This window comes from Channa argus, chromosome 8 (genome assembly GCF_033026475.1).
Source record: "Channa argus isolate prfri chromosome 8, Channa argus male v1.0, whole genome shotgun sequence".
NCBI classification, from domain to species: Eukaryota; Metazoa; Chordata; class Actinopteri; order Anabantiformes; family Channidae; genus Channa; species Channa argus.
Genome location: NC_090204.1, coordinates 12,923,830 through 12,939,835, shown reverse-complemented (window position 1 = coordinate 12,939,835; position 16,006 = coordinate 12,923,830). Strand labels below are relative to the sequence as shown.

Sequence of the window (16,006 nt, the reverse complement as noted above, 5' to 3'; positions counted from 1 at the left end):
TAATTACTAAACACGTGTGCAATCTAGATAAAGTATTCTAACACTGGTCTGTTAACTTTGCTGTTAGCTACTTGCTCTTAGCAAAATCCATTTAACATGTACCTACGTCTATGTGTGTAACTTAAAACCATAGAGAGGAAGAAGAACAAAACAAATGTGTCTTGTATTGTAAAATAAGTGTAACCACTTTTGTCTTAATGAAGTTATATGTTCTGAATCCAGTAGTAAATAATTATTGTTCAGCAAACATTATCTCAGTGTTTGGCCAGCAAGACCTGATGGCTGTTTTCCACCATAAGTAATCAATGTACGGGACACATGCACATCGTAATTATTCTAGTAAAGTAAATACAATCTGTGTGACTGTTGATTTTCCAGCCTCACAAACTCACCGTCGGACTCAGGCCTCAAAGTTAACATATTGTATTGAGGTTACCTTGTTTAACGCAGAGCACTTGAAATATACTTTTAAACATAATTAGCAAATTGTTGTATTCTAGATGAAGTGATATTATTTACATCTGCCAGCTGAGTGCAAAAGTGCATCATTTTGAGAAATTTCCCACAGAGTAAAAACAACTACATTTACTTGACTACTACCAAAATAAAATAAAACATTGTGTGTCTTTTCATTTGATTAATTTATTTAACTGTTAAGAATTACAAGTTAATTCTCATATTATAAATGAAACATCGTACATGAAACTAATTTGAAATGTGATGTCCCTAACCAGCACAATATAGTGTTCAAATTAGCCCCACTTTGACCAACCACAAACACAACATTGCTTACATCTTATGCATATATATATATTATTATACAACAATACACTAAATAACACAATATCATAATAATAACACTAACAGAGACAATTGCATAATGAGCAGTTCTAGTTTTAATAAATAGTATTTGTTAAAAGTTTTAATTGCAGGACTTTTTATAGGGTCTTAAAATGTATTTATTAGCAGTCAAATAAATAAAATGAGCACTGGCATTTCCTTAACCCTTAGGAGTCTGCGTTTGTTTTTCAAAACTTTGATCTTACCATAATATACCACATTAACAGATGTTTACCATTGAACCGATCATGTGATTTAATGATGCCGGCCTGATCATACACTCCCAATGGTTAACTTCAACACACATCTTCATTGGCCCTGTTGGTCAGATAAAGGGCAGGCTCGTGGTACCACCGACCTAGTGACACATCGATTGATCACTGTCCACAGAGATGTCCCCACCTTCAAAGTCACTGTCTCTGTAACTGTCATTCATGTGCAAAGGATGATTTAGTGTGGAAAACAAACCCATTGAGGTGCATGCCTTTGCACGCACCTCAGCAGGGTTCCACTGGCAACACTGCATACATGAGACCTTATACATGAGACCAGTTGTCACATAGGGATGCCATCTGAGTCAAAGTGCGCAGGATAGAATGACATATGAGTGCCACAGAGAGAGATATTGGATGGTAGGAGACCGTCAGCAACTCTGGTAAGTCGCCTTGGGAAATAAAAAATAATGAAATAAAACAGTAGAGCCCTTGTATTCAGGGGGTTTATTGTCAAGTCCTATTTGATGAAGTCAGATAGCTGACTCACATTGTCTGTCTTGAAAGGCTGCAGCCTGCCTGCTCCCTATTTGTGGCCTCACTCATTCAAAAACAGTCCACTGAAGCACAAATACTGACCCAACAGGAACCGCCTAACAACGACTCCCAGTCTTGTCTAAAACTCTCCACCAGTGTCTCAAGAGCTCTCATGTTCATTCCGCATATGCACATCGTGAGAGTGCCTGATAGTATTGTTCAGAAGATATCCGAAATATGTTTTTAGCATTGTGTCACTGCTGAGATATTTTATTGTGCAAAGAAAGAAATACACTATGTGTGTTCAAAGAAAACGTCCCGTTGTACAAAATGTCTCTCTCAAGTCATAAGTTCAAAAACCACACAAAAGAACCAAAACACAGCAGGAAGAAATACAAAAGAGAAAAACTGATGTAAAAAAAAATGACTTAAAGTGACATACATAGATTATTGTTTTCTTGATGGTATTATTTATGTGATTTGAAGATGCACAGCTTACTTTCCATACTCAGTACCAGCAATTAAACTTAAAACAGTCCACTCTCTTGAAAATAGATTCAAGGAAAGCTTGACAAACACCCAAGATTGCATATGGGACTAATTAGTGATATTTTTCTCTTGTCCATTTATTTACAGGAATAGACTGAAATAGGAAGCAAATGTAATGAACAATGCCTCAGCTGCCAAAAATAATTATCCTCATTCGAGAAATGCCGTGAATTTTCTTGCCTGTTTGGAATGCAGTGTTTGTTTCATCGCTCTGTGGCCTTAGCTCCTCACTTCTCCACAAGTCAAAACTCTGGTCTGTGCTCTGGCTCCTGCTGAGACTAAGCCAGCTGAAATTTTCCATATGTGGGGCAGCCCTCTGCACACACCGTGTGGGGAAAAATAGTATTTCCTACTGTACCGTCTCCATCAATAAAGCATTGAAGAGCCAAAAATATTTGTTGCCATAATTACCCTGGCCTGCTAATTTAAGTGTGTGGGAAAAATCACATTAGCGTTTGTGTGGAAAACTGTGTTCACTTTTAAACATCCAAAATTGATGTGGTCTTGAAGTGTGGAGAATTGAATTGAGGCTTCACTGAGTTTGATAGATCCTGTTGGCACTACGAGTTGTTTTTATATCTGGCTGGCATATTATATTCATGAGCACAATGATTTTATGAAAATAGCCTTAGGACTGTTGTGGCTCAATTAGAACATTCAGCTGCAAGCAATTAGTTGACTCAAGTGGGTGATAATCTGTACAGGAATTTTTCACGTGGACACCTCCCCAGCAGATGTGAAACTGCATGGCAGTACAGTTTGAAATAATTAATTCATTGATAATAATATTCAGCAAAATGATTTTTCATGTTCTCTTTTTTCGGGATTTTAGTTGTTAATAATTACATTTGCTCATCTGCACTGATGACAATGATAATGGTTGCAACAACAACACATTCTTACCACAGAGTAAATGCCTACCAGATTAACACAGTCATGTAAATTTATTTAGATATTATTTTGTAATACATTTAGCTTCACACTCACTAACCATCTGGTGTTTGGTTGTTGTTGATTAATATCTGACTGGCAGTCCTTATCACAGTAGCTTGAGGAGCAGTAAAGACGACATTGACAAATCTCGACTAATCATTTTCACTAAAAAGCAAATATTAAGATATACAATATGAAAAAGTGGCTTCCATCTATTGATTTTTCTTTGACTAATGAGCTTCATCGTGAGCATTCAATAACAAGGTCATTGATTGCTGAAACATGATATGGATGGATCCTGCCGTGCTTGTGGATCATGGGATTTCCAAGGAGCAGATCAGTGAAAAAATGATCAATGCAGCTCTCTAACAGAGGATGTGAAATTTATCAGAGAGATTACAGGAAAGCTTTGACCGTGTTTATTATTATGTGAAATATCATTACCAGTCACCGTTGGGTATTGGAGATTTTGTCTTTTCTAATGATATTACCAAGTGCTTAAATATGATTTAATTTTTTACAAATCTGGTTGAGTTAATTTGAGGACGTAACAGCTGATTTGTAATGGTGAAATTACTAATATTATTTTCCACGTTCTTGTCAATTAATGTGAGGCCGCTCTGGAAACTAAACGATACTGCTAACACTATTTATATCAGTGACAGGACTGCTTGCATGGCTCTCCGAGGAGCTGCATTGTTGCCGCCTGACAGCACACCGCCTTGTTCTTCCTCTCTGTACATACAGGGTTAGTGTTTATTTAAAGCACAGCAGATTAAGATTTCATAAATATCCAGATTCAGCTTGGATGTTTCAGAGGGGTGTACACAAGTTCATGAGCCATGAACCTGCTGTTTATTCTTTACTATATCTGGGATGATGTACCACATTTGAAAGTGTATTAACAGTAATCTGCAATTGTCATTAAGCAAAAAAATTAATACCAACAGATGACAATTATGGAATAAAACTAAACTTTTATAATATATATGTGAGTTATATTAGGCAGTATGACGATATATTTGCCATATCATTTAATCCTTGAAAGATATTCCATTTACATTTCTGGAGTATTACTTGACTGTGAGCAGTATGCAGATCAATGAGTAGCACTGTAATTACATTGGAGTTTTATGGGATTTTTGGAGTGAGTTTCATAATCATCAACAAAATCCGACAACCCTGTCAGTTTATTTTATACACGGACAATAAATTTACTATATCATGATTCCAGCTTTATTTTTAAAGGCCAGTCTCATATTTCGACCTAAAGAATATCACTGTAGTATTCCCATTCACCCCAGTGGCATGACAATATACCTTAGCTGGTAAAAAAAAAATCAATAGTAGAGATGGACGGATGTGAATCAGACAGCTTTCCTCCTGACTCTGTAAGACCCCTGGAATCCCCCCGATGAGCATCACTGGTACCTCCAGTAAATATAGCATAAATGCAAGCATATGACAGTAATTAACAGGGTGTGGGATTTCTCACCCGGCTATTGGGTCAGAACTCAAGTTAAAAGCAGGATGCTAACGGTTAATTTCTAACGACCTATTTCCTGAAACATTACTGGGCCACCCCATAAGAAATGGTCTAAATATACTGATATTGGAGGTGATTATACATTGTGTATCTGTTTGTAACAGATTGTTTCTTTTGCTGCCATTCTGTGGCTCTGAAATGATTTAATTTTTCAGTGGCCTGTCTGCCATCAACAGGCCTGCCTCTTGAGAGAGATGTCTGCCTTGATAATTGTGCCATGAACCTCATCAGCATTTCAGATGAAATGGAGCTAGACGGGTCACTTTGAGTTTAAGAGACGCTAATTTGATTGAAATTCAAACTGGGAGCACCAGGAAGTAGATTGTGCCTTTTGCTGTAATGTGCTCCCCTAACTCATGTCGCCTTTCTCCTCCAGTTACACAGCGATTGTTTTCACTGCTGCAATTTTTTATGTTGTGAATTCCAATTGGCTGCGTGGGCTTTCTGAATGCTGTCGAGGGTTGAGGCATAGAAAATTGAAGAGTGGCAGCAAAGCAATCCAGGATTCATCAATTAAGGTGCATCTTGCCCGTAGTTTAACTGGCTCTGTCACATGAGCAGCATGTGATGTACCACATGAGAAACTTTAAATGGTTACGGAAGGTGGTGCTGACTTTCCACAGTGGTTCATTGAAATAGCTATACAGTCAAAGATTATATTTACAGTTTTTCTGCATTGAGCATTGATGTAAGCGAACTTTACACATGAAACAGGTAAATGTTATTGAGAGTATAAAGGTTCAATTTACAGAACAATTTTGAAAATTAATAAAAAAAATATTTTATGAATCGTTTCGGGTTCGGTCATGATTTAGACTTAAGTAATGTGTTCTTCTGCATTGGTGTGTGGCAATACGGTCTGTAGCATTTTTACTCACACAAGGCAATTTATTTTTCATTTAGCACATTATCTTCATGTCCACTCTGACGTGCTTTATGATGGCAGTGGAAAAGGTTAAATAGCATGTGGATACATGGTATCAGGAGTGCCATCAGTTACATCTTGTTGGCACCTTATCACGCCCCATCCCACTGTCAGCAGGGAGCGCTCATTTTTAAAGGAGATTTGCATCGAATCCAAGTAGCATTTTCTATGACACTCTAATTGAACTGATGTCTGCCTCTCCCAAAAGGTCAGAGATGTGATGGGATTACATTTGGAATACTTGTGTGATTAACAGACCAGTGGAGGAAATGGAAGTAAGAAAAGCATAAAGTAGTTCTCTCCTTGTGAGTCAACTTCAAGAAAAAAGTAATTATTGTCAACATGTATAGTGTTTTTATTTATTATTCTGCATTAATTATTATTTAAAATTTTAATTATGAATTTTTTCAAATATCCCAACAAAACACAGAAATCAGAATCCATCTGCTTTAGGCTATGTGAATTTTAACTTCTAGCCCTATCTTCTGTATCTATTCACACTCACTCAACATTTAAGGTTGATTTTCATATGAAAACTGCACAATGTTCGATTAAAACAAAATGTGAATATGTCTCCTTCCACACAGATGGCATTGTGTAATTTTCCTAAAATGAGCTAAAACAGAATCATCTCCAAACAATTAGATGATGCCTATGCCAAAAGTAAGATAATTATGGCTCAATTGCATCTAATATAGAGATTTATATTCCATTATGGGATTAAATAAATTAGTCCTCGTTCCACTCTTTCTTTGCTTCAGTTAAATCCTGTAGAGCAATCAAGGTATTTATAGAAACAGAGTGTTTCACTCTGGAGAAAAGTGGAGAAAAGCTTTCTTTTGACTTAATATTCATTATGTACATGATTAATTACTATATAGCCTCAGACTATCAAAAGATAGTCAGAGATATCATATTTTACATGTATTTAATTAGTGTGCACTTTGAGACCTGTGCCCTGGCAGGCCCAAATGCTGAACCTTTTTATGGTTGGAATTTCAATTACATGCGCTCTCTCAAGCTATGCATAGAAGAGGTCATCAAGGCGTTTTCAGTTGATCTCAAGAGATGCTCTAGGTTTCACAGATGAGATGGAATAAGAGTCACACAATCTCATAGTTCAGAACGTCACTTCTCCACAGCTCTAAAATTAGAGCAATATATCAGAAAGAGCTATCAACACTTATATCAATATTGTTTCAAAAGAAATATGAAGTATTTTTTCCCCCAGTGCTTCTGTCCTGTTTTTTAATACATTTGGCTGAGAAATGATGGCAGGTCTATGTCTCATTGGTGTCATGAATTTATTTATTTTTTTGTTTTTGAATGTGTTAGATAAAGCACTGTAATTTATATTGTTCCACCATGATATGCTTATGCATGAGCAAAGGGGATAGAATCATCAAAGTGACCATATAATATATGGAAAGTGCTGCAGAGTCATGAAATATTACCCACAAAAACAAGCACGCATTATGGGCCCAGCATGAGGTGCATGTTTTAATTCCACAACAGTAATTCATTTCCATAAAAACAAATACAATATGCTGATATTCTCATCTGTTATCACACATGAAGGTCATTAATAAAGTGAACGTGCCCCCTGAGACCTTCACTAAACACAGATGCACAAACAGAGACACAAATTTGTGTTATTATGGCTGTGTGATATAATACACTGTTTGAACATTGCCAAAAGCAAAACCAATCTCCCTTTTCTCCTGTGAAAATAAAAAGTCCTCTCTGTCAAATGTATTTGAAAAAAAAAATGTGTGAAGTATTTTAATTGGCATCCATGCTGATTGGGAGAAATAGAACAGGAGGAAGAGGAATACGAAGAAAAAGAAGTAACGGCTAATTTCATTCCCTGTTGTTATTGTGATTTAGTGGGTGTTTCATTTCAACACAGAAGTCATTTGTATAGTTGCTGGAGACATTGTTGTGCTGTAAACTTCACTACACTGCATTTTTTTTCATGGTGCGCAGGTAAAATGTGCTTGTTTCCAATCTGAAACCTAAACAGCACCAGTCTCCACCCCCGTGTCTGTTCAGTCCGCTGCACCTCCACAGTAACCAACTCTCCACTGTTCCACTGCGCTACCTAATATTATATTAATAACATTTGGACACAGAGCAGTGATTACCTCAGCAGCCCAAAACAACAGCAAAACCCAAAGCACAGTTCTCTGCAACCAGTAATATATTTTCCAATGATCTACTGTAAATCGGTGCACTGGCCTATGATAAGAAGAAGCAAATATTATCTCTGGAAAATCAGCTAAGTCAGCAGAACATTGTTATTGATCTGGCTCCTCACATTGCCAATAGAATTTTAGGTCCCCTTGGTAGCAAAGACAGCTTGCTTGGGGTATTGATGTCATTATCATGATTTCAGTACAGAAAAAGGGTGGTCACCTGCAAATCCCAGGTGTCAGAGCACACGACGAGGCTCAATTAGAATGCCTGCTCTCCAGATGTTAAAGGCAGAAACCCAAATTAACTTTTGACACTGCTTCAAATGGCTGCAGTGTGAGTTACTTTTGAAATATTACAATCATTCTTTTTTCTTTGTGGATCTAGTAAAATGTGCCACTTTCTTCTTAACCCAAAGCTTTATTCTAATCATGTGATTTGTTGATTGATTTATTATTATTTAAAAAAAATATGCCTTGATGAGTATTGTACTGTTTTCTCCCCTTACGGGTCTAAAATTATGGAGGCTGCAGCAGTAATCATTAATGAGACCTTTGATGGCATTTTGGGTGCAAATTCAGGAGGCTCATCTAGCTACTCAGCATGTAGAGAGAAGGAGTGAGCTCAAATCAATAAGTCGGGACATTAGAGGGAAACGCGCAGACTTTGTTTATCCTATGCAAATGCACCGCACCAAATGCCGATGTAGGGGGTAAACTCCAACATCACACTGCAGTTGTTGTTCAGTGTGAAAAAGACTTTATCTGTTTCCACTAACATTTGCTGCATTGATTTGTGCTGTCTGTGCATTTATTTTTAGTTTAGTTCTGTTTAATTTTAACTGCAAAAGAGCAGTTACATGTATAAAAACCACACACACCACACAAACACACACACACAGGCGCACGCATGCACACTTGTGTGTACACAAGAGTCAATTTGTATTTGATTAGATGACAACTAACAGGAACAAAGTTAAAAACAAACAGAAAATGAAAACTGAAGTACATTCAGGAAGCCAAGAATGTAGCACGCTCTTGGCCAGTTATTTTTGCAAAAAGGGAGAATTTCATAGAACTTGTGGATTTTTTCATCAGTCTGTACACATTCACAGATTATGGGATCTTTTGAAAAAGACGTGGAATAGTACATTACACAAAGGGCTTTATTTTTACACCGTGCACAGAGTGGAGAATAACCAATAGCTGAGTGAAAAACAGTGGACTTGGCCCTACCTTTAAAGCTAAGGGACTAAGCAGTGCATCATTACATTTGGCAACTGTTCATGTATTAAGTGTTTTGTCTTAATATTTATTTTACTGAGCATGATTTAACAATATTTGTTGTTTTGATCTTTTGAGTAGATGGTGCTCTACTTAGGGTTTTTTCTCATTTATGAAGTAAATCCTTTTCTGCTTTGTTTGAAAAGACGAGCATGAATGTATTTAAGTACAAGAGTCATTGTTGAAAAATCTGTTTCTCTTTTTTTTCTTACCTCTGATAGGTGCAACAATCGGACCCAGTGCATCGTGATCACGGGTTCAGATGTCTTCCCTGACCCCTGCCCAGGAACTTACAAGTACCTGGAGGTCCAGTATGAGTGTGTGCCCTACAGTAAGTATGACCCTTTTGCCATGAATTGAAAACCCTCCCTCCTCCCTTTCCCCCACCATCCCATCCTCATTTTCTCTCTTCTGTACCGCTTCTCCCATTCTCTCCTGTGTCACCATATCCCATGCCATTTCTTCGTCCTGCTTTGTCCAGATAGTCTGCTTTCTTCATCTGCAACACCTTCCAGCACCCTTTTCCTCCGTCTGTTCTTCCATCTGTGTCACACTATGAACTTTTCATGAAATATGACCTGTAAAACACTTCTGGTCCTCTTCTGTACTCCCTGTATTATTGATGTGCTCACCGTGTTTCCAGCGGATCGACGAGCCTGGTTATGTGGTAGCAGAATAGAGCGAGAGTAGAGGAAGTCATGCTGACTCTCCATGATGGCAAGCGAGTGTTTCATTACTCAAGTCTTGTATGGAGAATTCTATCAGGCAAAAACACAGCTCACCTTGATATCTTAATATACACCCATACAACAGGTGTTGAAATATGTTAACAGATGTTTCATTATGTAACAGAACAGAATGGCTCCACTCATAAGTCAACAAGGCAATATATCATCTAAAGAGATAGTGTTAACATTTTGTCTGCTCCATGGATGCTAAAATATTCATTGCCATTCAGCTTCCAAACAATCTTTAGATTGCCCTTTGCATTAAAATTCCCCTTTGTCCTTTAAGCTGCCATGTTCATTTGCAATTTGTGAACGAAATTCCCCCGTGTAACCTTTACAAACTGATTAATGACAATGATTTAGATGAATTGCCAGAATCACTAATCAGGTTGAACTGAAATAATTAGAGTAGGAGTGATGTGGAGATAGTATTTGACAGCACTTGTAGATTCAAATTAGTATTTTGTAGACCGATGTGTTTCAGTTTTGAATTAACCGAAAAGGAAATTAAGCACATATATAACTAACAAGCCTATGCTCTGAAGTACTTTTAATGTTTAACAGATCACTTCTACATAACCTGCACAAGCTGTTTCTCTCAGTGCTGAATAAAAATATGCATTAATGAACATCATTAGATGGTGAAACCCATTACAACATAAAGGTTGACCTCTCTGAGGCTTCGACAACCTGTAATTAAAAATGGCATAAACAATAATGAGTATTTGGGTTCACCTTATTGAGCAAAGCCAAATCCTGTAGCTTCTACCTTAAACTCCTAACTGCTTTTTTTTGCTTTTAGTTAAGTGAAGTATTGATCTGGTGTCTTGCTGTGTTACCTCAAACCTTAATAGCAGGATTAGCCTCAAGGTGCACTCATGTCCACCCACTGTTATGATTGTTTTTTTGCCTCCTTCTTGCACCAAGGAAATAAGGAGTGGTGAAAAATACACTTTTGCCCAAGGACTATCAGTTCTGCCAAATTCTGTCTACTAAAATAAAAAAAGAAATAAATAAAATGAAATCCTAACAGGTCCTCACTTCACTCTAAGTTTTTTCAAACATGCATGTCTGTAGCGCCGTCTTTTTGCTTCTCAAGGTCCATGCCCAACCAGAATAGGACCAAGAACACAGAATGTTTCCTATCGCAACTGCCCCGGTAAGTGCTTGGTGTTCTCCCAGTCCAATCCAGTCCACACAAGCCCAGTCCAGCTTCTCCCACACTAGCCCTGTTGTAAACTGTGATAGATTGTGATTTCTAGGCAAGTTCCGTGTTTGTTGCTTATCTCCTTCCGATCCTCTGTCTCCTCCTCCCCAAAATAAAATCCATACACCCCAGATCATTGTGGATTCAGGCTAAGGCAGAGGGGAAGATTTACTGAGCTTTTCCACACCAGAGCAAGGCCTTACTAAAAATTTTAGATGTTATAGCATAAACCTTAGTACAGTTTTCTAGTTGATGGAAAAGATCATATGCGTAATGCCAACATTTGCTAATAAAACATTGCAGTGGGTCAGAAGCTTAGGGTCTCCTGAATTGGCGAGAATACAAGACTTGATAAGAGAACTAAATCCTCATTAAGCTGATCAGTGTAGACAGTGGCCTCATTTTGACTAGAAACCATTGCCCCTCAAAGTCCCATGAAATAAATCCTTTTTGCCACTAAGTGAATGTAATGTGTTTAATTTACTCATTCAGGTGTCTAAACCTTTACATAATCACACAATCAATTTGAGATTTTTTACTTCTCGATAAGTGTCCTTTTGTAGTCAATAAGATGCCTACATTTTCACCATTTTCATCCTTTTGGCTTCATAATTTGGTTCATGTCATGAACTGCCCTCATTAGCAACATTATCTTCATGTTTCAGCCAAGGATGTAAATTTTGCCTTCACCTGGCACTGAGTCGCCCTCTGAATTGGCTGTAGTAATTGCTTGAATCAGGTGACATAAAATCCAAAGCATTTCCTCATTAAACCTGTTCTGTACACACTGTTGTAAATTGGTGGAAAAAGAACAAAATAGTTGCTATCTCTGTTCTGACCTTGTGAAACTGCCAGTGGGCATAAACAGTCCTTAATGCTTATATCTTCATTTTTCATCACATGCTAATGCCAGTAAACCATCAACTTCACGTGACACTGATGACCAGATTATGAAATTTGAAGTTAAGCCATGAGTTTTGGGTCCCCTTAGGTGTTTCTTCCTTTTTTTTATTCAGTGTAGCTTGATGCTTTAATTTAAATAACGCTGGAGCCATTAGGCCTGTCCAGAGTTGATAACTGACATCCAGATTATTCACAATCTAGACTAGCTGTAGTTGATAGAAAGCAGTGATTTCCTAGAAGGCTTAGTAGATGAAGGTGTTTGGGGTTAGTGTGGTATGGGGTGTGTCTCTTGTATGTTTGTTTTATTGTTTCTATATTAAAAGTGACTGACTCTCTTCCCTTCCCCTGTGCAATCTGCAGGAAACCTCCTCGGCTATCTGACTCACTCTTCTCATCCCCTGCCCGATTTCTGATCACACTGATTGCCCTTTCTATTTTTACATTTCTACTAACGTCATCAGGTCTTCCGTTGTGTGTTCTCCGTTTCTTTCCAGATTTTCTTCACACCATCGCTCTTTGTTCATCGTCTCGCCTCCTCTGTTTTATGCAGCTGAGGCAGCTTCTGATAACTCAACTGTTGTTAATTTGTTTGCTTCCTACCTGTGTTTGATCTCTTAGTTAGCTGCAACACACTTGAATTTCTTCTGCAGAATGGCGTGCATTCATTTATGGATCCCTCTGAATCTCTAGTTTCCACTGCATTGTGGCCACTGAAGCCTAGGTCAGACTAAATCATTATAACAGATTCCAGTCCACATATGAACCTGCACTAATTAAAGCGTTAGAGTTGCAATAAAGAGTATTTATGAAAAGCCCTCCAAGACTAAAATCTGAAAAAAGACACTGCCATTAACCAATCGGACTGTAGCTCGAAGCAGAATAAGCGACGTGTGCAATTCTACTTGTGATATTACAATTGTGAAATTAACAATTGTGAAATTAACATTATTAAGGTTTTTAAGTAATGTCAAATAGAATATTTGTCTAAATCAATTCCCCTTAGTGGTAAATCTTTCTTTTTTCATGTAAAATATGTTTCAGAACAACCCAAACATGCTGTTCGGCAGCAACTGGACTTGTCTGTAGTTTCTAAAGATGTCCGCATCCATGTACGTTGTTGGAGTCACATGAGTGACGATCATGAAGTCCTTTATATGAAGTTTATAGGCGGGTTTTACTGATGAAGCCTTCAGGTTCAGAGATTAAATGTTCTCAAGAACTACAAGCAAGTCCAGTTGCCACTGAACAGCACCTTTGGTGTAACCTGTTTAAGATTTTGGTAATAATTCTTCTAATAGTCCCTTACATTTTCTCAACACCTTGCTAAATGATCAGCAATGCAGCCAGTTGCTAAACTGAAATTAGCTTATAATCTGACCTAGACTTCAGACTAGCCTGAGAAATGTCTTTTTTGATTAATTTGTTAAATTTAAGTTTGTAAATTTGTCATGAATAATTATCTGGAAATGTTCAGTCTTGCTGTTGCATTTAAAAACAATTTGGTGACCTTTATGCAGTGCTTTGGCATTTGGCATCTTTTTTTACTTTTTAAGTCTTGTGATTTTTTTTTCTTTTAAATCAGCGACTGACAGCTCAGATTAATGGACTGGGTAATGCTTCTTAGCATAGCTGCACTTCAGAGTGCCTTGTTTGAATCTGTCCGTGTTGGCTAAATTATAATGGACTTGTGTTTTAACAGTGAGTGCACATGGTCTATATTAATGTATTTTGCTCCAGTGATTTACACCTCCATTTACTCCTTCCATATTTAGGTTGTTTTTTTCTCTGTGCATATGACTTCATAATATTAAATTATAATGTAAAAGTCTTCCTATTATTCAGATGTTAGTCAGGTGTTGCATCCAAACCACATTTCCAGAAAAGTTGGGACGCTGGGTAAAATGAAATGATTTTCAAATCATTTGAAATGATTTAAAAATGTATTTTTAATGCTTTCTCAATTTACACTTGATGTCAGCAACATATTTCACAAGGTTTGGGACAAGGCAGCAAAAGAAAATTTTTATAATGCTTAAATTACACCTGATAGAATTTTTCACATGTTGGTTGGCAAATAAACAGTATAGTGATCGGGTATAAAAAGAGCATCCCTGACAATTTGAGTCTTTCAAAAGTGAGGATGGGAGTTTCATCACTCTGTCGATGATTGCATGGGAAAATTAATTAAACAGTTTCAGGGAATTTGTATAGGACACGGACGAGGCTGAAAACGAGTAATACATGACTGGGATCTTTGAGCCCTCAGGCACCATTGCCTTAAAGAGACACATGATTCTGTAGTGGAAGTCACGGCATGGGCTCAGGAACAGCAGCGTGACGGAGTTGTTAGCACAGCTGCCTCGTAGCGAAAAAGTCCCCGGTTTAAATCCGCCGACAGGCTGCAGCTTTTCCGTCTTGAGTTTGCATGTTCTCCCTGTGCATGCGTAGGTTTTGCCTGGGTACTCCAGTTTCCTCCCACTGTCTAAAGACATGCATGTTAGGTTAATTGGTGACTCTAAATTGCCTGTAGGTGTGAATGGTTGTCTGTCTGTGTAAGTCTTTATATTGGCCTTGAGATAAACTGGCAACCTGTTCAGGTTGCGCCCCGCCTCTAGCCCTATGACAGCTGGACTAGGCTCCAGACCCATATGCCCCTGAACAGTATTAGCAGTTACAAAAAATAGATGGATGTATGGATGGGCTCAGGAACATCTCTAAAAAATGATATTACTGCATTCACAAATAGAAGGTAAAACTCTACATTAGGGGCAGTTGACTTACAATACAATAGTCATGATATTTTTCCACAATAATGAAATAACACAACGCAAGCAACACCTGATATTTTGCAAGACACAAAGTGGTCAGATATAGTAACTTTAGATGCTTATTTACTGTACATTAAATGAAGTGCATTAGAAAAACAGACAGCTGTCAAATAGCCATAAACTTGAAGACATTTTTTTCAATAAAATTTTTTAACTAAATTGTGCAGCATTTATTAAAGAGGAAAACACATCTTCACTAGCACATTTAACTTGTTTTCTGTAAACATGTGCATTTTTCAGAGTCTTGGCTTTACCCTGAATATGTTCTCATGAATATAGATAAGTGTGTGGGAGATACAGCCTTTTTTAAAACACGGTGCTTAAATTGCAAGATTTTACTTGATGACTGACGTGCCATTGGAGCTCCAGGGCCCTCATGTGTGCTCCAGTTTGGGGAACATACGCTTGCATTTACACTCTCACCAACAAACAAACTGTGATTGTCCTGTAAAGTTAGCATCTTGAAGCCCACCTGTCGCAGGTGAGGGCAGTACATTCTCCCTGTTCTCTCTTGCCTATGTACAAAGCTGTAGAAGTTTCTGTGAAATGTTTCCAACTTCATACACTTCACATATTGCTTCCTGTGTTCAAATTTTACATGAATATGTGTGTGGGTTGAAAACACATGGCAGAGGTTATTTGTCATCTTTACAGTCAAACCACGATAAAGGCCAGAAAGGAAACAACAAATGTAGTTGTGTTGCAAGTGTTATGTCAGTGTAAAATTCAAAGTGGGTCCAAACTTAGAGAGTTTAGTCGATGAAGGTCTTTAGGGTTAGAGACTCTATGGCATCCATGATTTGATGTGCTCCACCATTTGTTTTATATGTCTTCTCCACTGACAGATGCAACTGACCTTAATCTGACCGTCTTAAATCAATTACATCCACCACAAGGATTTTGGGGTGGAGCCATAATGCTAAACAAGATTAGTTTCCCTTTAGATCAGTTAGGAGAATATATTTAGGACAATATAGATATTTAGTTGCAATGTATTGATAACACAGATAAAGGCAAATATCGTGAAATATTCTATAGTATATATGCTATATTTGTCTAAACCCAAATATCCAAGAATGATGTCGCCTTTTGTGAGCCTGAGCTCAGAAAACTGTCCTGTGGTCTAATGAATTAAAATTTATTTAGTAAGTAATGGACGCTACATACAACAAGCTAAAGAGGAGTGGGACTGTCCAGCTTGTTATGAATGCACAGTTTAAAAGCCAGCATCCCTGATGGTGTGGGATTGCATTATTGCAAGGAGTATATGTAGCTTGTATGTCTGTGAAGCTGCTGAATGACATATAAAGGTTTAGGAACAG

At 37.6% G+C, this 16,006-nt stretch overlaps 1 protein-coding gene across 28 annotated transcripts in view; it reads left to right on the top strand.

Moving 5' to 3' along the window:
- The window catches only part of adgrl2a (adhesion G protein-coupled receptor L2a), a 93,487-nt gene that overhangs the window by 39,241 nt on the left and 38,240 nt on the right, over positions 1–16,006 (top strand). For all 28 annotated transcript variants that reach the window (XM_067512726.1, XM_067512722.1, XM_067512721.1 and 25 more), the window contains exon 4: positions 9,240–9,349. In XM_067512726.1, the coding sequence (XP_067368827.1) occupies positions 9,240–9,349 (110 nt within the window). The remainder of the gene's footprint in view (positions 1–9,239; positions 9,350–16,006) is intronic.